The following is a 21,704-nucleotide window of genomic DNA, read 5'->3' as shown; positions in this document are numbered from 1 at the left end:
TTTTAAGGTGAAGGATTTGAGAACAAAGGAGGAATGGGAACAGATTGTTCCAGGAGTAAATGCAACATAGGAACATAATGTACTGGGAAAGGAGGGCATGTTGCTTTGTCAGATCCAAAGAAACCTAGCCACCTATTTGTAACCGTGAGTAACGGGGTGGCCAAGGGAGTACTAGCACAGAAGAAGGCAGGACGATACCAACCGGTTGGATACTTGTCTAAACATTTGGATCCGGTAGTGTTGGGCTAGCCTACCTGTTTGCAAGCTTGTGTGGCAGCAGCCGAATTGGTAAAACTAACTCGAAAACTGTATCCCTTTGAGGCGATTGTCCTGCATTCTTCGCACCAGCATAGGACTATCCTCACCCATACAGCTAGGCGGTGGATGACGGACAGTAGGCTGCTACAGATCGAGGCTATTCTCCTTGAAAAGCCCGATCTAATACTGACCACCACCGACCATTGTGGCCCAGCAGAAGGTTTATCAGAAACTGTTAGGAAGGAACTGTGTAATGAGCATAACTGAATTGCCCTGACTGACTTACAGACAAAGTTTAGAGAAGATTTTCAAGAAGAAGCAACAGAGAGAGCTTGAAACTTGTACACTGACGGTTCCTCTAGAGTAGTGAATGGGAAAAGAATAACGGGATATGCAGTGGTAGAGGATGGGGGGCTTGAAGTTGAATCTGGACCCCTTCCCCCGTCCATGTCAGCTCAGACTGCAGAATTATATGCCCTAAAAGGAGCTTTAGAAATAAGCATAGGAAAATCTGTAAATATCTGGACGAACTCTAAGTATGCATGTGGAGTAGTACACGTTTTTGGAAAAAAATTGGAGTGAAAGAGGATTACTTACATCCCAGGGAAAGAATTTGGCCCACCATCAGTTGGTACTGGATACCCTGGAAGCGTTGAGCCTCCCATCCGAGGTAGCTATTATCCACATTCCAGGGCACCAGAAAGGAAACTCCCCGGAGGTAGTAGGAAACAGGCTGGCTGACGAAGTGGCAAGAAAAGCGGCGGGAAAAGAATTGACTCCCGCCCTCTTAGCAGCCCTTATTCCTACCAGTAAAGAGATTACTGCCCCTTTAGTGTATTCACAAAAGGAGCTGGAATTGGCAGAAGCGCAGGGAGCTACAATGGTGAACGGCATACTAAAGTTGAGAGATGGAAGACAGTGGCTGCCCGAAGGGGGAGTCAGGGAAGTCCTCAAGGCATTGCACGAGGGAGGACATTGGGGAGTTAAGGCTCTGGTCTCAGCCTTTCTTTAAAAATATATAGGGAAGAAAGTGTGGTCACATGCCAACACCATTTTGGCTCATTGTATTCCTTGCCAAAAAGGTAAATAAGAATAACCCAAGGAGGGCAGAAATGGGAGGACGACCTCTGGCCGTCCTCCCCTTTGAACATTTGCAATGTGATTTTATTGATAAGCCAAAGTCACGACCTTGGAATCATTGTTTGGTGATAACTGATCAGCTCACTGGCTGGGAAGAGGCTTACCCTACGGCTCGGGCAACGGCAGGGACAGTGTGTAAAATCTTATTGGAATCCAATCAATGGACAGTGACAGGGGTACGCACTTCACTCAGAGGGTGTTACAACGAGTAGCTGATACTTTGGGCATAGCTTGGAAGCTACACACTCTGTGGCATCCTCAGAGTTCAGGAAAAACTGAAAGGATGAACCAGACCTTAAAGAAACAAATTAATAAGTTGATGCAACAAGCGCAGTTGCCCTGGCCGAAGGTTTTGCCCCTAGCTTTATACGCTATAAGAACTAAGCCGCATAGCACTACAGAACTCTCGCCCTTTGAAAGCCTGTATGGAATGGGAATTTGGGATGTTAGAACACAAAGAGTGAGCCCTAATTTAGATTTGTTCAAGGATGCCTTTATAAGAAAGTATCTGCTGGCTCTGTTTTCTATTCTTTCCGATAACAGGGAGCAAGGCATTTCAGTGCAACGAACACCATTGGAGGTAGCAGTGCATTCCTTCCACCCTGGAGATTGGGCTTATATCAAGGCATGGAAGAGTGAGCCGCTCGCCCCAAGATGGCTTGGTCCGTTCCAGATACTGTTAACAACTGAAACTGCTATAAGAACCAAAGAATTAGGCTGGACTCATCACACTCGAGCCAAACACGCAGTCAACCCTGAGGGACGGTGGGAAGCTGTGCCTGTGTCCGAGGACGGACTAAAGACTATTTTTAAACGACATACGTAATGTCCATTAGTCGGTTAGCGCATGAATATTGTCCTTTCTTTAGTGTGTATATAGAGGTAAGAAAAGTTAATAATCTGGTCCAAACTTGGAAGGTGAATTTAAAAGTAGACAGAAGCAGGTGGGGACTCTATTTCTTTAAAGGATATTAAATTGGTGACCAAGTAGTGTTGGAGGACGAGGGGACCATTGATTGGGAGGAGGAAAGGAAAATCTTTAACGGAGTTTTTACAGATTTGTGGGATTCTCGGTGGTGGCACAATCAGTACTGCAAGGTTTGCCCTATTACGAAAGATCAAGAACTTTGTGAAAGTACTGACACTGATTTCACTGTCCTGCCCAGGTTACCACTATTTGGGTAATTGTTGTTAGAGTAATGTCTAAAACTCCTTATATAACAGGTAGAGTTTGTCCCTGGTTTTCCTGCTCAATTAGCCGAACACCAAAGGGGGAGGTGGAAGTGTGGACTCTCATACTTTCACCTCCCGGCAGTTTATTTGGAGCACCAGGTGATATCCGGAACTTAAAGGACCCCCTGATAGGACTGGATCCTTTTGAGCCTTACTGTTTATTACATTGCCATTTTTGCCCTCACCATTGGAGTGCCAGAATAACTAAATTTGACGAGAACCCGACCCTGAGGTGGTATGTGCTGAAATGGGATATCCTGAAGGGCTGTGGGACGAAAGCTTGTGGGCTGTAAAAACGCCAACTGCAAGCTATCCGTGGAGAATTCGATCCGATAGCTCGGCGACAACAGAGGCCATTCCCAAGAGATGGCTCCGTTACGCATCTTCAGTGCACCGCGAGACGTGTTGGAAGTGCAGGAACGAAAGCCCCGGTCAGCACCCAGTCCAGACGAGGAATGGAACTCCCACTACAGGCGAAGGTAAAGCCCACCCCTCTAGTGTCTTGGAGAAATATCAGGCAGATGCTTATTGGCAGACCAAGGGTTGATGGCAAAATAATGATAGTGTTAGGGCTCTTTTTGAGCCTTGTGCTATAAGCTACAGGATCCACCTGCCCCTGTGTAATAACGACAAGACAGGGGAGCAGGGAACAACAGACCTTAACCTATAAGTCCATTTTCAATTGTGTTGGTAATATTGCCTCTTGTACATTTGACAAGGTAGAGTACAAAACTCCTTGGGGACTCAAACTTGTTATGATGATCCTGCAAGCTGGGCAAGGGATCTATAGTGTGTGGAAAATTTAATTTGACAAATTGCTGCCTTGAAACTGGAGATACACAGGAAGCAATTGCAGAAATTACCGGGCGTATGAGAGAATCAGAGATAAGTTACAAAATTATCCCAGCCCAAGAAGAAGAACCATAACTGTGAATAAGTCAAAGTAAGTAGAAAAAGAAAAAAACGGGGATTGATAGGAGTAAATGTTTGACTTATTCAATTAGGCAGAAGCCTCGTAAAAGCAGGCTATTGTTCTCACTTGCAACAGGCCATTAGAAAGACTTATTCAGAAGAAAGATTATCCAGCCTCGTAAAAGCGGGCTCGACCCCCCCTCCCCCTTTCCTTGCTTTCTTCGTAGCTCAAGGCTTGAAAAGCAACATGCTTAGATAAGAATGGAATGCAGAGGTTACAAAAGACAAAAGACGATTTAGGGAAAGTGAATTGTTCTGCGCATGTTTAAATTGTGTTTTCACTAATCCAATGAATTATTGCTAACTAACTTAATGACCTTTTAAGGAGATTGTGAGCCCACCCCAATCGCCCTGAAGGGACAGGCTATAAGAAATTGTACCAGTTGCTTTGTTCTTTGGAGAAACCCATTATCACCTTAATTAGGTGATTGGCTTCCTCCCCGCTCCTGCAGCAGCGATTTTAACTTGCAATAAACAAACTTCAATAGAAAGCCTCCGTGTCTCAGTTCTCTCATTTTTTTAAGAGCTTTCCCTTTTAGAGAACCGGATAACAGTAAGGAGCAGGCAAAAGTGTTTACTTCCAACTATATATATCATGATCTATATTCTGAATACATGTATCCTTCCAGAATGCATGTTCAGGAATAATTTTTTAAAAAATCATTCAAACAATACCATTCTAATCCAAAGAAATCCGAGAGGAAACATACCAACAACAGTAAAAAAAAAGGAGCACTGAGGGCTGAACACAATGTACCAGATACTTATGCAAAAAGATCAAATCTGTTTGGGATTAGCAGCAATGTTGTCTATTTGTTGAAGTAAATGGCAAAATGATCATTGAGGAATATGGGACAAACAGCAGGACAAGTGCTTGTCTGATTGTGCTGTGACTTATCCAAGATAGCTAACTGCCCCATCCAGACTGATCAGAGGCAGATTTTAAGCAGTACAGTCCTAACTAAAGATATGCTGGATGTGGGAGGCCTGTGACTGGATTTAAAAGCCATCTCTGGTTAGGATGAGGCACAGTGTTGGTAGATATCCCACTAGTCATTCATTCATTGATTGATTCACCTACCTATCTCCTTAAAAGGAGCTAAGGAAGCTTACATCATTAAAAAGATAATATTTAACAACTAAAAACAATAAATATACAGATATTAAACCAGTATATTAAAAACAATAATTAAAATCAATACTAAAAACACATTTAAAAGCAACAGAATACAACAATCAATTTTAAAAAACCCTCTCAGATCTCCAGTCATTAAGGAAAAGCCTTTCTGAAGAGAAAGTTATCCACCTGCTAGTGGCAGGACAGCAAAGATGGAACCAGGCTGACTTCCCATGGGAAGGAGCTCCAGAGTCCGGGAGCAGCAGCAGAGAAGGCCCTCTCCTGTGTCCCCACCAGACACACCTGTGAGGGTGGTAGGACAAAGGGGAAGGCCTCCCCTGATTATTTTAACATCTGGGCAGGCTCATAGAGGGAGATAGCTTGGACCTAAGCCATTTAGGACTTTATAAGTTAAAACTAGCCACTGCCAAAATCTGGACATCCAGGCACAGGGGTGAACCTAGGAACACCCCCAAGTTGTGCACCTGTGTTTTCAGATGTAGTGTAACCCCATCCAGCACAGGCTGAATTGAGTGATCTGTTGGTAGAACTACTGTTGGAAAAAGTGCCAGAAGAGGGTGGAGTAAGAAAGGAACAGAATAATGTAAACTCAACATTATGTATGGAGAATTAGTGCAGGGAAATTGCCCCAGAGGGAGACCACAGCTGGGATACAAGATCTGCAAGCGGGATCTGAAGGCCTTGGGAATGGACCTCAACTGATAGGAAACCTTGACATCTGAGCATTCGGCCTGGAGGCAGGCGGTGCATCATGGCCTCTCGCATTTTGAAGAGACCCTTGTCCAGCAGGCTGAGGCAAAGAGGCAGTCCTGAAACAAGCAAAAACAGGGAGCTAGACAGGGGACAGACTGTATTTGTCTTCAATGTGGAAGGGATGGTCACTCTCGAATTGGCCTTCTCAGCCACACTAGACGCTGCTCCAAGACCTCTATTCAGAGCACGTTACCATTGTCTCTCAAGACTGAAGGATGCCTAATCTAACCTCAACATTATCCTGGCCATGGTTACAGGGAAACTCCAGCACTAATCTCATCCTAAATCATTTCCAAAACCCCTAGGCTGAAAAGGTGGTTGGAGTCAGCACAGATTCAATAGTACATAGTTTGTAACTACTTATAGAGATGCAATTATTCCGGAGTCTGGCAAGAATTCAAATGGCCAGCAACCATGCTGAAGAGGATTCCATGGTTGAGAGCTCAAAATAACAGAGCACAAACCTGTCTCAGAGGCCTTGGTCTAATATTTCCGCAGGCGAGTACCAAATGGAGGCTTTAAGTGATGTTTAAAATAGGATACAGTATTTATTTTAAGTAATCTCCCTTTCCACCACCCTTCCCATTCCTAAGGGAAATCTCTTCAGAGTTGTAGTAAACAGAATGGTCTGGCATTGCCTGCCTAAACTGACTTACTGGAGACAGGTGGTATTCTGCTAAGCAGATGAAGCAACAGTGCTACAGATGATTATACTGGAATGCCTTTCCATGCTTGAGACCATCAGACCCTGGCAGTCCAGCAAGAACTGGCAGAAAGGCTGAGGTAGTTTCCTCAGGCAGCTCACACTAGGGAGTGGTACAAAGTGTGGGAGGAGACAACTGTGTCCTATATAGCCTGCCTTCATTGGCCTTTTAGGTGTTGCTGGAGGACATCTTGCTATCAACAGCTGGAGTTCAGCTGAGATGGAATGGGAGAAGTTGTCATCTCGTTCTTCACCTCAGGAAGCAAAATATCTTCAGCTCACACTACTTCAGTGTCCTGCTTGCGGTCTTGCTACAGAAGCATCTCTACAGTATTTATTTATTTTATTTATTTATTTGATTTATATCCTGCCCATCTGGTCTATATGACCACTCTAAGCCCTTGCACCTTGTTTTCTGTGAGAAACAAGGCGCAATGGGCTTCTAGTCTGCTCCGGTAGGCCTCTTCTTGGAATGACGTGAACTTGCCCCTTGGTTTGACATCTAGCCATTTTTAATTTTTTTGCTTTTGACCTTAGATACAGCAAATGTCCTTTTCAACACCCCTAATGAAAGCTGTTGTGGAATTTTCAGAGTGCCTTTTCCGATATTCTAACGATTGGCATTTCATACAACATTTGCTGGAACCATTACGTTATAAGCTCATGCCTGCTTCCCTAAGTGTTTGCCAAGCTGCATGAGAGGGCCAGCTCTTCCATAAGGCAGACGGAGGCGACCACCTCACGCAGCAAATGCTGGGGGTCAGCACTAGCAGCTGACTAGCCACTCTCCCCTGTTGGAGCAAGAGGGGTGCCTGCTATAGAGCCTGAACTACACATCTTCTAACCTGCATTTGAGTGCCACTTCTCAACTTCTGGCCTTCTGGGTGCTTTAGAACTCAACTCCCAGAATCGATGACATTGGTCGTGGTGGCTGGACATCTGCAAGACAACGTCCGTTGTTCATCAATGCCTGCAAAATGTACTACTGCCTCAGAACTGCAATAAGCTTCCACTTTGTTTCCTCTTAGGAAGAGTGTAAAATGCAGATTGGCCTTTCGAGAAGTAGGGAAGTAATTACTATTTACACAAAGAAACAAACAGATATTATCTATAATTGCACAGCGATGTGCTGGATACTATAACTGTTCCATTACAGATGACACCCACATTCTTCTTAACAATAACTTCCCAGGCTCTGAATAGTACATTGCAACAGGGAAAAGTTGAAGCACACGCTTCTCTTTAGGAAGACTAGTATATCCAGTATTTTTGGGTGCTCAACAAAGGAATTTTAGAGAATACTTACCAAGGCTTGAATGTTTTAGACTACACAGTAGTTTGAAACCACTGCTACCCAGCAAGAGGAGAAGTAAGAGGATTCTGGGCATTGTAGTCCAGGAGTCCTTGCTGGATAGAAAAGGGAGGCTTTCTAAAAAAACCCCCTGCAAAATACAAGAATGTTATAAATGTTAAAGATGGACCACACTTACAAATGGGGCTTAAGTTGACAGTAAAACAAATCAAGAATTGTTCTCACTCTATGAGTCTTGAAAAAGCTCCACTGTCTTTTAAAACAGCTTTTGATGTTTAAAAATATACTGTGAAGTTTATCTGTCAAACTAATGATAGAACAGGGCAGTCTGAGAGAGAATAAGAAAGTGTGAGGGAGGCTTCTTTTAGCCTGCTTATCTCCTGCCTGACATTTCACTACTAAACATCAGTAAGCCAGAACGGCTGAACCACCATGTACAGTGACACAAGACAATGGAACAATCCATCACATGGTTACTATATTTTCTCTCTTGTTTACTGCTCAGGTTTCATCCCGTAGCCAAAAAAAGTCAAGGTGTTAATCCGAAAGAGCAAGACATTCCATGTCTCAGATCCACACGAATATAATCTGACTCTCTCTGCATTAGGAGGGGGACAAGGAACAGCGGGCACTACTGTGAGCTTGTTCATGTTTTCTCTGACTTTCCAGCTGCTCTCTGTCCACTGCAGCTTTTTCTGTAGAAAAAAAAATCATGACTAAATTGCTGCTTATAATACAAACACAGTACCATTTGTATACAGTAAGTCATGTCCTTTAAAGGGATTGGGGGAAAAATTAAACATAAGGACACTGTTTTTCAAACTCTTAGATGGGGACATTGCTACGTATTTAAAAGATCCAGGAAGTGGGTCTGTAACAAATGAATTTGCCTAAAATTAGCATATATTATTGAATATAGACACAAATTTAGATCTATTATTTTAAATCATGAAAACCAAGGGCTCTGACTGACTGTATCTATGCTTACTGCTCATCCCCATGCGATTCAAACTACTGTATGTTATTTTTGTAAGAGGCAACAGTTCATGCACACTGTAAGGTAGTGTAACCACTCCAAAGAGATGATGCAAGTGACAAGTGATCTACATTAAGGACCTATATCAGTGGTTCGCAACATGGGGTAATCCAGGTGTTCTTGCCATTTCCAGAACCAGCAGCTGGCACAACTTGTGGGGAAGACTTCCATGAATTGGAGGCCAAGGACAGCTGGAGACCCCAGGTTGAGAACCACTAATATGCCAAGGCTACTGTGATTCAGGTCCTGATGGTAATGTTAGAGCACTGTTTGAAGAATGGTGTCCTTGCTAATATCACCACTCCACATTTGGGTTATGGTGTGGTGGGGGGTTGTGTGGCTTTTTAAAAACCTGTTGTGGATCTGTGCATTCTGTATCCGCTGACAGGAAAGACACAGAGAGAGGGATGTTAGTGTAGGCAGTGAGGGTGGAAGGTAGAACATGGAAATACGTAAAGGAATGAGGAACAACAGAAGAAAAGAAAAGAAAGGGCTTCTGGGAATAAGGCTTTGTGATCCCTAGGATGGGGAACATTTTAGCACCCTACTTGAGGCAATATCCACAGATTCCATAACTGGAGGCAGCTTTGGTTTATTGGGGCATGCTATGCCCATAGATGAACTTCACCCTGTACATTTGCACAGAAAAACCTGAAACAAAGAGGATTTGTAACTGAGTTGCCTCTTCCTTGAAGCTGTCATGCTATCTAACAGCTAAATGAGCCCTTGTATCAAGTAGTAGGGTGGCCGCAAGGAAAAGTGGGGAAGTGTAAGAAGCCAGAGCTAATTGTAATAATATATTAACCTGTTTCCTTTAAGTGAAATGAAGCTTGCTAGCTCATACATAGGGTGTGAATACACTGCATTACACCCCACCATTTGTGTCAGTTAAATATTATTATTATTTATTTTCCTCCTAATACATGATGTAAAGCTAATTACAAGTAATTCTGCTCCTTTTGCACCATCATTTGATGTATTTTTGCCCCACTGGCAGGGATTATGGCTGTCGGTGTGTCCTATTTTATGGTGGTCAATCTTCAGAGAATAGCCTTCTATATAAAGGGCTGTCCAATCCAAGTGAATTTTAAGATTCAAGGTGAGCAAATATGACCCTGGAGATCAAACATCAACAGTTAACTCCTGCTCACTTGGTAATAGTATCATGTTTTTGTTTAAACTGTAGTCATTATTTCTAGATGTCTACATTCATGGAAATAAATGTATTCACATTTTATGCAATATTCTTTGGCTGTCTTTTTTTTTTGGTAATGTATAAGTGGCCACCTTATTCATATTCATTTATTATATGTTTTGAAATTATTTATGTACTGCTTCTTGCTCACCAGGTCTCCGGAAGCAATACACACAGCGGACCAGGCAGGACATGTTACATCGTCAATATAGATTTGACTACAAGTCTCAGCTCATTGTACTGAATGATCTTGAGCTACCAGTAGTTATGGTGCCTACTCAGTCTGCTGTCCATCTGCCGTCTTTCGATGGGCAACTTCAAGGCCTTTGTCTCCCTTTGTGTTGTGGTTGTTATCTTTAACTCAGACTTAAAATCTTCGAACAGTGAATGCTTTCAAACAGAGGACTGCACTCTAGTAGTCATCAAACAGAGAGCCAATACTATAAAGAAAGATAGATGGCCACCCTGTGTTGCTTTTTGAACAGGATATTAAGTTGGTGGAAAAGAAATGAAGCCTACCTAGCAAAATACAACCATAAGCATCAGTTAATTAAAATGCCAGTGAATCAGCATTGGAAATATATCCAATACTTCATAATGAGTCTTGTTTTATCTTAAGCAACTGTGTGTGCTTCCATTAAAAAAGCCTAGTTAGTGGAACAAAAAACAAACTGGAAGCAATAAAGTGACACTCATCTAAACCTATATTAGAAATGAGTGATGAATCATAGAAAATGCTTATTAAATGACAGATGGCAGCAGCAACTGACAACCAAGGGAAATATTTGTTATTTTAATCTAAAACAACAAAGTTCATGCAGCCATGAGGAACTGGATTAATTTTTAAACAAAAACAGATCAAGTACTGTTTCTTATGCTTTATTGGCACTTTGGATGAAGCATTTTTTATTTCAGATTTAGGGATTGTATAACCAAGGTTGGGGCCCTTTCCCATGCCCTATCTTCAAATGCCCTTCTAAAGCAATAAATGTAGATTCTGTTTTTACCTAGTGATGAGTTTCTGTAGTAGAGACATCTGTTTAATTGCCATAAATTCAGCACTAAGCTCTCTGCACTCTGCTAGCGTTAATACCACATATTCTTAGAAACCTGTTTATGAACAGCTTTTTAACCTTAAGAAAGTTCTTTGAGGCAGTTCAAAACCATAAAGAGATGTTTTCAACATTATAAAAACTGAATGCATCAGCATCACTGATACCAAATCACCTACCTCAATCCATCCCCACCTCATCCCATACTGTTGTGTTCTTTGTTACCTCTCTGTAACGGAGCATGCCTGGAAGCACAGTCCAAGGAAGATATGAGGGGAAACACTGCTTCAGAAAACCCTGCCAGCTACTCTCCTGCTGCTGAACCATGTGGTCCCCTTGCTGGTGTTGCATTAAGATTCACCCAGCAGTCTATTCAGGTTCTGTGCAGGGAATGCAGGGAGGGTGTCATCCTGTCCTTTACTCAGGTAGCAAAATGTCTTTGAATGGCCCTGATAAAATAATCAGATGTCAAGCACTGGAGAAGCTTGGCATAATTCCGATCACCTCAACCACTGGCGAGAGGCAATGTAGTCCAACTTATATAGAAAGCGCCACACTGGAGAACACTGTCGTGACTATATTTTGTAAAGAAAAGTGATTTCCAGATTTGTTTGTGATTGTAAATTGGAGTTCTGCTTTAGGAACAACTCTGAAGATATGTTGCTGTTTGGGAGAAAGTCTCTCTTTCCCCCATTCCCATACTATTTGATGGGTCCTGGGCCAGCCCTACCATTAGGCAGAACAAAACAATCACGATAAGGAGTGGGGAACAGCAGTGAGAGTTGCAAAGTTTTTCCTCCTGGGTCCTCTGGCTTTTCCCTAGCCTTGGAGGACAGAATTGTATATCTACATAGCTTTCCTTGCAACCCTAAGCTGGCCTGCTGCCATCATCAGAGCTTGGGATAATTATTTTGAAGTGGCAGACTACAATTCACAGAATAATTCATGGTCAGAGCCAGCGTCCATACTGCCCGGGAACTGTAGGAGTTGTAATCCAACTTCCAATTTCAAGGTGTGAGGAGGACGTTTCCCCATTGCCAATCCTGGAGTAAGGTTCAACTGCCAATCTAGTCAACTTCTTTCAACTTCATTGTGTTTGCCTCTAGCAACATAATGTCTTGAGACAGCCCTACAAGCCCCTCAACGTACATAAAGGTATGCAATTCAGGAGGATACCAGGAACAGCACCTTACCTTCCAGGGAAGGTGGCTGACCCTATGACATTGTGAAATACTTTGAACTGTGCAGTCCAAGTACAAAGCAGTGGTGTTTCATTATCCTTTGGAATGGTCTCTTTTCTTGGCAAATTTTTGCTGCTTGATTTATTCAAGAGCCACGTCCATTAAAGCCAAGCCTGATTTACAAGCAATATATTCATGAGAGCAGCCATTAATGACGTCCTTGAGGAGGTCCTGCAGACACATTCATTTTATTACAACTGGCATCATAATATATTGTACTCCAAGAACAGTTGAGCTTTAAATAGTGATTTTACAGCATGTGCTGCCCTATACTTATTTTTAAAAGGCATTTTCACCTTCATACTTGGAAGGTTAAGAGAACAGCTATAGAAGTGACTGTGTCTGCAGAAAAACGGGGAAAGGGGAATAAAGGTTTTGCAGCCTTGCAGGTTTGCTTCGAAAAGCTTTACTGGAGCATACGAGCTGGGGGCTCTCAGAGCAGCTTTCAGGAGCTGAAATGAGAGATGTGCCAAGACTAACCATTACTGGATAATAATGGTGAACATCCAGCCAATGTCAGGGGCTTAGAAGGGCAGAATTCACCAAAAGAAACCTCTGGAATGCAATTTTCTTTGAAATGAGCTTCACACACAGAACACTTACTAGAGCCATCACAAGACATTTTGCTGCCTAAGGAGAAGATGATACTCCACCTGTTTGAAGTAATACTCTTTTATTGTAACGAGAGTGCTGATAATCTCTCTAAAACTTTTTTGTCCAATGGGTTGGCCAACACTGGTTGCTATTTACTTCAGTGAGGCTAGTGCAGTGCATTAATGATATTTTTAAGAGGAAAATAATTGCATTTGCCTCACTATCAAGATACAGCCCATCTCACTATGCAACACCAAGAAACAGTTGGTTATAACTGGTTATAATACGGAGAAATATACCTGGGGATGGGAGAGGCAAGCAGGCAGATCCAGTTTATGGTTATAGCCATCACTCCAGGTATATTCCTCCCTGCCCCCCCCCCGAGTGCATGGAAGACTTTGGCTCATGCTCAAACAAATGTGAGAAGAACTGCATGTCCTGCCTCATAAATCATTCACTGCAAAGTTTGAATTGAGAGGGCAGGGCTGGCAGGCTGGAATATTGCTTTGGGGCCAGTTTACACAGGGCCCTGCAACCCACTTGCACAGTTGACCTTCTGCATGAATGGCTAACATGTGGCCCTCCCAATGCTACTAGATTGCACACAATTTCCAGCATCCTTCACTATTGGCTCATGGGAAACTAGCCAACCAGTAGCTGGTGGGAGGCCAACTATACGCATGGCTAAAACATTGAACAGTGCTTGAGTTTATTTATTTATTGGATTTATATACCGCCCCATAGCGCTACAAGCACTCTCCGGGCGGTTTACAATTTTTAATTATACAGGCTACACATTGCCCCCCCAGCAAGCTGGGTACTCATTTTACCGACCTCGGAAGGATGGAAGGCTGAGTCAACCTTGAGCCGGCTACCTGGGATTTGAACCCCAGGTCGTGAGCACAGTTTTAGCTTGCAGTACAGAGTTGTAGACTTCCGTGTCATACCACATGCCCCCTAATCCACTGCAGAGAAATCAAGTGATATACATGTGAGAACAATGTTAAAGAGCTTCAGTTCAAAACCCGCCTACTGGAAAAACTGCTCATTGTGTGTAAATTGCTGAATATATCTTCAGAAGTTCAGCTGTGTCTTCTACTCTATGTAGTCTTCCCAAGATCTTTGCGGCTTACTCTTCAGTGGTTCCTCTCCATTGGACATGGTAGCTAACACTAATGGAAACTGCAATCTTAAACATTTGGAGGGTACCAAATTGGGAAAAACTACTAGAGAACACATCACGCTGCCATATGGATTGGCATCCATCTATTGGAGAGTTTAAGGAGAAAAGCATTCTGCTTGTTCAGTCTGATTTGGGGGAGGTTAGGTGACCATTTTGATTTGTACATCGCACTGAACACCTCAGAAAGACCTCATGTTCTCCCAGTACTTTTACTTTCAGAAAGAGAGCAAACAACCACTTAGTAAAATAGTCGGAAATATTTTATTATAAAAATCTGCATGTAAACAAGTTACAAATTGAACAGTTAATGAAAGTGCAAATAAACTTCAAAAATTATATGTATTCTATTTTATATTTATTCTGTTTAGGCAAATGCACTTTGAATGGCACACGTCCAACCCACATTCAGTTTTCAAAAGATCATTGCTTTTTAATATGGTATATATACCACAGGGAAAATGTTGTACGAGCCTGCGTACATGTATTCAAGTTTTGTTCTGTAAAGGAAACATTTTTAGTAATTCTCTCCCCACTCCTTTTTTCACGTGTCACTGTCAATTTTGATCCTTGCATTCTTGATAGCCAAGAGCACAGCTAGCAAAGATACACAATGAGAATGTAGGTGTACAAAGATGCTGAATTTGAAATGAGTTCAGTCACTTGTACACACCGAGTCTTATAAACCATTTACCAGTGAAGGCCCAGTCCACTTGCCCACAAGTCTTGCTTAGAAGAACCATAAGGCATGAAGGAGTTCCCCCCCCCCCAATCACGCTGTATAGTTTTGTGTTCAGAGTTCTTTTCCTTCACTCATAACAGTCAGAGACACATTTGCAGCCCACACAAATTCACACACAGCATCTGGTCATATTGAGAAAGGGCCGTTTTTAAAGCACTGATAAGTCATGGCAAGATTTAGACTTGACCTTAAATGCCATCTTCTTATTGTTCTTGGCCACAATTCTCCCAAGGAATCGCTTGGCTTTCTTGCTGATGCTCTCCCGCCGTTTTGTGCTGGCCATCCTCCGGGCATTGTCTTCTTTACTGTCTTTGCGTAGCCGGATTTGCCGAACAATTCCCTCAAACAGGTCTTTGACATTGTGGTGCAGAGCAGCTGAGGTCTCAATAAATTTGCAGTCAAACACAACAGCACAGGCTCGTCCCTCTGAAGAGCAAAAGGAGAACAGTTAACGATGCTATGGAGGTTCAGCACAACACAGAGTCTGAACTGAAGATCACCAACTATTTAAGGGCTTCTCCTAATCAAACTATAGCTCCAATTAGTAAAACATCCTATTTTCTTCCAGATTCCAGACAGAAGACTTCTGGAAGTCCACAAGATTTCTTAGTGCCCCAGGAACCATTTTTAGCCCTATACTTCTCCTTTATTTCCTGCTTTCATCCAGTTGCCAATTCATTCAGGATATGCATGAGTGATCATTTTCCATGCCCTTGATTTCACCCTCCATTCACTTCACCTTTTTTATACTCCTCCTCAAGGCTTAAAATTTAAGTAAAAGAGGGAAACCTATAGTTCAGTGAACAGAGCACAGGGCTGGCATGGAAAAACTCCCCAGTCCAATCTTGTATATCTCCATAAAGCTAGGAAAGATCAGAGTTGAATAAATAAATTTTGGGGAGTATAACAACCCCAAACCCCCAGCCATCATAGTCATTATCCCTCCAGGCAGGCAGGTAAACTCTTAAAAAAAGCAACTTCCTCAAGTTCTTTTACCCTCTACCCTTGATGGGGCCTCAAACATTAACTATTCATGCCAACTCTTTAGGACAGAGCAGCCAAAAGTACAGGAATTAATCAGTCACATAGTTTGGTGAATCACACAATCATCTGCATCTCTTGACTTATCTGCATTGAACCAGTGGTAGCAAAGCGTATGTGAACTGGCTACAGGCCACACACACACTGTGTTGCACGTTTCTGGCTGGTGTAAGACCAATGTTAGTCCACTGGGACTAGTTTTGAAGCGAACTATGTACAGAACTTGAAAAAGCTACTTGTATGGATTTACAACTCCAAGAATTCATCCCAGTGACCAGGATGACGAGAGGAACCTGGCAGTTATAGCAGAAAAAAGAACTTTTCCATCTTTCAAATGTACATATATAAATCAGCCCAATGAATGCTACATGGGCAATTTAACAAGATCTTTGATCTTTCATTTTCTTCTCCAGTTTTTGCCCAATTTTTGTGTGCAGGATCAGAAAACTTCCCAATGGCTCACTGATTTAGCAGCTCTAAATCTCCATGAACGGAACCCCACCAACCGCTATACAAATTTATCCAGTATTTACATTTATATTAGGATAATATCTCTTACCTTCAACAGAGACTTCCCGTGATCGGACCAGGTCACTTTTGTTTCCTACAAGGATAATAGGAATGTCTTCTGTCTGCCTGGCTCTTCGCAGCTGAATTCTCAGCTCTGATGCTTTCTCGAAGCTCACTTTGTCCGTTACAGAGTACACAATAATGTACGCATCCCCCATTTTCATACAGTGGTTCTGAAGCCATTGGCTATCATCCTAAAGTTGAAAATAGAAATTATATATACAATTATATATAACTGAGTTAAGCACAGTTGATATTTAGATTTCCCTAAATATACATCTTAATACTTAAAATATTTTCCAATGCTGTTCTTCTTTGCTAATAGTTTTGTTCTGGATTTATTCTGCCACCTGTTTAAATTGTTCTGGATTTCCAGTATGTTTTATTGGACCAAATGGAATGGGCTAGTCATTACAGTGCCCCACAATATGTATTGTTGTCTTGCCTACAGCCTACTAACCTACTACTACTCAGAAAATTCTAGTTTCTTGAAAATATTTAAAAAACTAACACCTTACCTGCTCCCATATATCAAACACCACAAGGGAAGCTTCTTCATCATCAACTATCATGGATCTGTCATAAGTATTGCCTGCAAGGGAAATTCAAGAGACACGGCAGTGAGTAATAAATCTTTCCTTCCATGATATGTGTCATCAACCATGCAAAGAAACAGCTGTCAGTACTGAGAAAACCAGCAAATACAGAAAGACTGTGATCTTAAATAAGTAAGACAATCACAAATATATAGATTCAGAAGCAGAATGGCCACATAATTTGGTACAGAACAAATTATATAGAGCTAGTTTGGTACAGGACACAACTGGTATAGAACATAATTTAGCATAGAACAAATGATATAGGAATACGTCCTCCAAGGCTGAAATGTTAACTATTAGAGGAACTCGTTTCATCTGAAAATCTTTTAAGGTGAAGGGCCAGCCCTACCATTTGGCAGGCCAGGCAAACACCTCTGGTAGCATTGCTGATGGGCAAGAGCAGCAAACCTCCAGTGGTTCCCCCAACTCCTAGGCTGTTCTGCTCTGCCGAAGGCCAGAGACACCTGTCCTATCCATCCAGTCCTAATTCCCCAAACGGGCTGGGCACTCTCAGGGGTCGGGGAGCATACAACCTCACTGCCAGTGTAGTTTTATACAAAAAGGGTGGCCAGACAGGACAAATTCTCAGTTCCACATTTAGGCACCTTACTGTTGTTGGCCTGATAAAGGCATTGTAATGAAAGCTATTGTTTATTCTCTTTACTAAAGTTTAAATGGGGGATGGGTGGGTTGGGATTTCAGCTGCCCAAGCTGAAAATAGCACAAACGGCACAAAAAAAAGATCACTGCCTTGTTTCTGATATTTGTATTTGATAACATTCAATACAGTCCACATTTTGAAAACAAACAAACAAACAAACAAACATGTGTATGATTAAAAAGATGGCATAAATATCCAGGAAAACATTTTAGAAGTTCTAGGAAAAAAAACTAGGGCTGTTTTCACAAATGTCTTTTCCTGCTTGAGGCAAAGCACAAGCCAGCCTCCCCCAGCTTCTGACACCTGAGGCAGTGGCCTTGCCCTGCCTTAATGGAAGGATGCTCCTGGAAGAACAACAGATTGCCCCACTAAACTGAATTTAGACAGCTTCACCCACACACACACACCACGTGGGATTCTGTTGCAACTGGAATCAAAGGGGCTGAAAACAAGCGCTGAGGGCCCTGCACTGACGAGGGGCATAATCACGCACATGCATGTAGGCGCACACTTTAGGAGGAATCTTGGTCACATAAACACCAAAGATACTACTCTCCAGAAAAATGCTTCAAGTGTAAATTCTGCGTTGAAGATATTTTATTGTTGTTGGTTTTTTTAATGAACTTCAGCCTCTGCAAGATGTCTATCCTTTCTCCCTAGGAGTGTGTCATTGTTTTCATGTGCTATCAAACCAGAACTGACTTAGAGTGACCCTAATAGGTCTTTCAAGGAAAGTAGATGCAGAGAAGAGCATCAAAGATAATAAGGGGACTGGGTGCTAAATCCTATGAAGAACAACTAAAAGAACAAAGTATGTTTAGCTTAATGAAGAGAAGACTCAGGGGAGACATGATACCAGCCTTCCAATATCTGAAAGGTTGCCACAGAGAAGAGGGCATTAATTTATTGTCCATTGCACCCAAGGGCAGGACATGAACCAATGGGTGGAAACTCGTCAGAGGGAGACCCAACCTGGAAACAAGGAGGATTTTCCTGACGGTAAGAACCATTAAGCAGTGGAACAGCTTGCCTCCTGATGTTGTGGGTGCCCCCGTTGCTAGAGGTTTTCAAGAAAAGATTGGACAGCCATCTGTCTGGGATGTCTTGGGCAGGGGGTTGGACTAGAAGACCTCCAAGGTCCCTTCCAACCCTACAACGATTCTATGATTCTGTGGGATGTTTAAGGAGAAGTTTTACCAGTTCCACAGCCTCACTGAGTTTCCATGGCTGAGAGATTTTAACCCAGGCCTCCTGAGTCTTAGTCTGTCACTTTACTATATCAGACTGGATGTCCTAGGAATTTAGGGGTATCAATTTTGCTGTCTAGGAGCTTAGACGTTTTCCCAATTTATCCTCACAATAAACTTGTAAAATTAGTCAAAGCTCCAAAATGAGAACCTTGGACCATTCACTTAGTCAAAGCCTATGGCGCAGAGGAAATCTGTCTTATTATTGTTTTTCCTTTCCCCACTACCATTAACTGCACTGGGTTTTTCAAAAGAGTAAGAGGAATAGCATGCCTGTAATCAATATTCAATTTATATGAACTTTTCATGTAGCCATTTTAAAAAAGGGTCTGAGGCGCATTCATTTTGATGAGGGTGGACAGCCAGGGTCCTCCACGTGTTTTTGACTAACAACATCCATCACCCCTAACAAATATAGCCAAGGATTACAGAAGCTGATGTCCAGAGGACCAGATTTCCCTAATTTAGACCATAACCTATACCCTAGAATCTCTTCCTCCAGTAGTGTTTTTCTTTGATAAAACAAGGGAACTGCTGTCTCAAATCATCATCTATCACACACTCATCCCTTTAACATGGAATTTCTTTATACCAAGTCTTGCTACTGCTTCACTTATTCTGATGGACAACAATGATCTAAGTTCTCCAGCAGAAGCTGAGAATTTCATATATACCACTATAAACGGTTGGTTGTGATTATTGTTGTCATTTGGAACTTAACATCAGCCTAAAGTGTGTGTTTTTTTTTGGGGGGGGGGGTTGAGACTAATCCAACATTCCAGTCACTACTGGCTCCTGTGTGTGTGCATATGCGTGAGTGCAGGCATGCTGCACCCTATATTTGAAGTTATGACTATAAAGACGTAATTTTAAACAGACTCCTTGGTGGTTTGTTTTATACTAAATATGTGGATCTTCTGTTCCTCATGAACCCTCAAAACCTTGCACCTTTAATGAGAGATTAAAGATTCAGGCATGACACTAGAATCAGATCCAGATATTTGGCCCCAACACATGAATCATCAGAAGCTACCTTTGAGAAAGTCAGATCCAGCTGTCAAGCTTTCTCCCTTCTGCATGCAAAGTGACTCTGCTCCTTACAGTGATGCAAACGGTACTAATCAGACTTTCTGCAACTATATATGGGAAATCCACAAGCACAGCATGGTGAAAGGGGGACATGATTTCCCTCCTTTTCCACATTCTCAGTACTAGCATTCTGGCTCACAGTTTCATGACACTAAATAGGGAAGATATGCAATCCTGGGGAGCACAGCAAGATATGCTTCTTCCCATGGTGCATAGATGTCATGATGACCACTTGCATAAATGCAAAAGAGGAGCAAGGACAATTTAGAATGGATATGTCTCTAAAAAGACCTTAAAACAGCTATTCTGAGCCATTCTATGAGAGATAAAACAAAAGCCAAGGCTGGATCATATCAACAAAAATATTAATGTTTTCAAGCTTTCCAGAATTATTCCTCAAATTGGGAAAGAAAGGGAAAGGAAAGGAAACCGGGGGATGGAAGGACCAGGGTGTTTCTTCACCCACTCACTGCTTTTAGGGGCACCTCGGCTAATGAAAAGTTCTGGGGAACTCCAAAGCTGGAACTCCTCCCTTCATCCTTCGCTTTATAGCGCACCTGACCGGATGAAAAGTTCTGGAGAAGTCAAACGCTGCACACCCTTTTGTGGCACGGTCTTAGTTCTAATAAAAAAGCTTCCCAACTATAGTGGACAAGCTTCTGCATAGCTAACAGTCACAGATGGATAACGCAAAACCCCAAGTGTAGAGCTTAATGAACAGCTGTGTCTGGGAAACCATCACTGGGGGGGTCATCATGCCTTGTTTTGGGGCTCCCCGGTGATGCGATCTGAGCTCCCCCTCTGCCTCTCCCCCCCCCGTCCTCTTCCGCCGGACTCACCGGTCTCTTCGGCCTCCGGGCAGTCCTCCACGCCCCCGAAGATCCTGGCCAGGCTGGTCTTGCCCACGCCGTGCTCTCCCAACAGCACGACTTTGTAGAGGCTGCCCTCCGAGTCGCTGCCGGAGGAGATGACCGAGTCGGACGAGTCGGACGCCCAGCCGCTGCCGCTGCCCGCCCGCCGCCCCTCGTCCTCCTCCTCCTCCTGGGTGCGCGGGTGGTAGGAGGCGCTGCGCAGGAGGTGCGGGGCCAGCTCGCCCCCCGGCGAAGGCGGCAGCGAGGCCTGGAGCTCCCGCTCGTCCACCGGCATGCTCCGCCGGTGCAGGTGCTGCTGTTGCTGCTGGTGGTGGTGGGCCGCGAAGGGCATGCTCCCCCGCCTCTTGTCCAGGTACCTCAGCTTGTCGCCGCGGTTCAGAGTCATGGGGCCGCCTGGAGAACGCAGGAGAAAAGGGAGGCGTTCAGACGGCGCGGGCGGGCGCTCCACAGGGGAACGACGCCCACCCTCCGCCGCGCCTCACGGCAACACGAGCCGGAGCCCCCACCACTCCCACACGCCCCTGTTGCGTGTGCGACTCCGGTGTCGCTGGAGGATCCGAAGCCGGAACACGCCGCCACTCCGAATTCTATCCGGAATTGCCGCCACACGTCTTGAAGTTTACAGCGAGTCCAAACTCGTGGGTCCCGAACGGGAGCCCTGGTCCGGGAGAAGGGACCGCGCGGTGCTCGCTCCACCACCCACTAGCACACACACACACACACACCCTCTCTCTCACACACACACCCCCTCACACACACACACACACACATACACAGACACAAACAGAGCGATCCTAAGAGTCCGAGGTGCCTGGTGGTTCCCTTCTCCCCAACCGTAGCGGCAAGAAGCCCATCGGAACCCGAGCAGCCCACCCACCCCCCTGGACGGCCACGCGCCTCCGGGAGCCCGCTCACCTCGCCGACGCTGCTTTGCTTGCACGGAGCCCACCGGCCAAGTCCTCCTCCCTCCGCCACCGTTCACCGGTTCTTCCGTTCAGCCGCTCGCAGGGGCTTGTATATATGCACCTTCTCTCCCCCCCCCCCCCCGATTCAGCGCCGCCTCTCCTGGTGACCTC

General features: G+C 43.7%; 1 protein-coding gene across 1 annotated transcript; it reads right to left on the bottom strand.

The window, feature by feature from the left end:
* Positions 1 to 14,052: 14,052 nt before the first annotated feature.
* Positions 14,053 to 21,670, bottom strand: RRAD (RRAD, Ras related glycolysis inhibitor and calcium channel regulator). Its single transcript, XM_072980505.2, has 5 exons — positions 21,544 to 21,670; positions 20,596 to 21,021; positions 16,679 to 16,752; positions 16,150 to 16,354; positions 14,053 to 14,975 (listed from the first exon to the last, which is right to left on the bottom strand). The coding sequence occupies exons 2-5, from the start codon at positions 21,011 to 21,013 to the stop codon at positions 14,698 to 14,700; spliced, it is 975 nt and encodes a 324-aa protein (XP_072836606.2). The 5' UTR covers positions 21,014 to 21,021; positions 21,544 to 21,670; the 3' UTR covers positions 14,053 to 14,697.
* Positions 21,671 to 21,704: the final 34 nt, after the last annotated feature.

Source organism: Pogona vitticeps, chromosome 10 (assembly GCF_051106095.1).
Source record: "Pogona vitticeps strain Pit_001003342236 chromosome 10, PviZW2.1, whole genome shotgun sequence".
NCBI lineage: Eukaryota > Metazoa > Chordata > Lepidosauria > Squamata > Agamidae > Pogona > Pogona vitticeps.
The sequence above is the reverse complement of the archived record's forward strand: the minus strand, read 5'-3'. Positions and strand labels throughout refer to the sequence as shown.

Bases quoted from the DNA above. Each gene is read 5' to 3' on its own strand.
- RRAD (XM_072980505.2), bottom strand. From the start codon at position 21,013: ATGACTCTGAACCGCGGCGACAAGCTGAGGTACCTGGACAAGAGGCGG. The intron at 16,355-16,678 runs GTAAGGTGTTAG...TTTCAACTTTAG, and splicing joins TGTTTGATATATGGGAGCAG to GATGATAGCCAATGGCTTCA. The intron at 14,976-16,149 runs GTAAGAGATATT...TTTGCTCTTCAG, and splicing joins ACGGGAAGTCTCTGTTGAAG to AGGGACGAGCCTGTGCTGTT.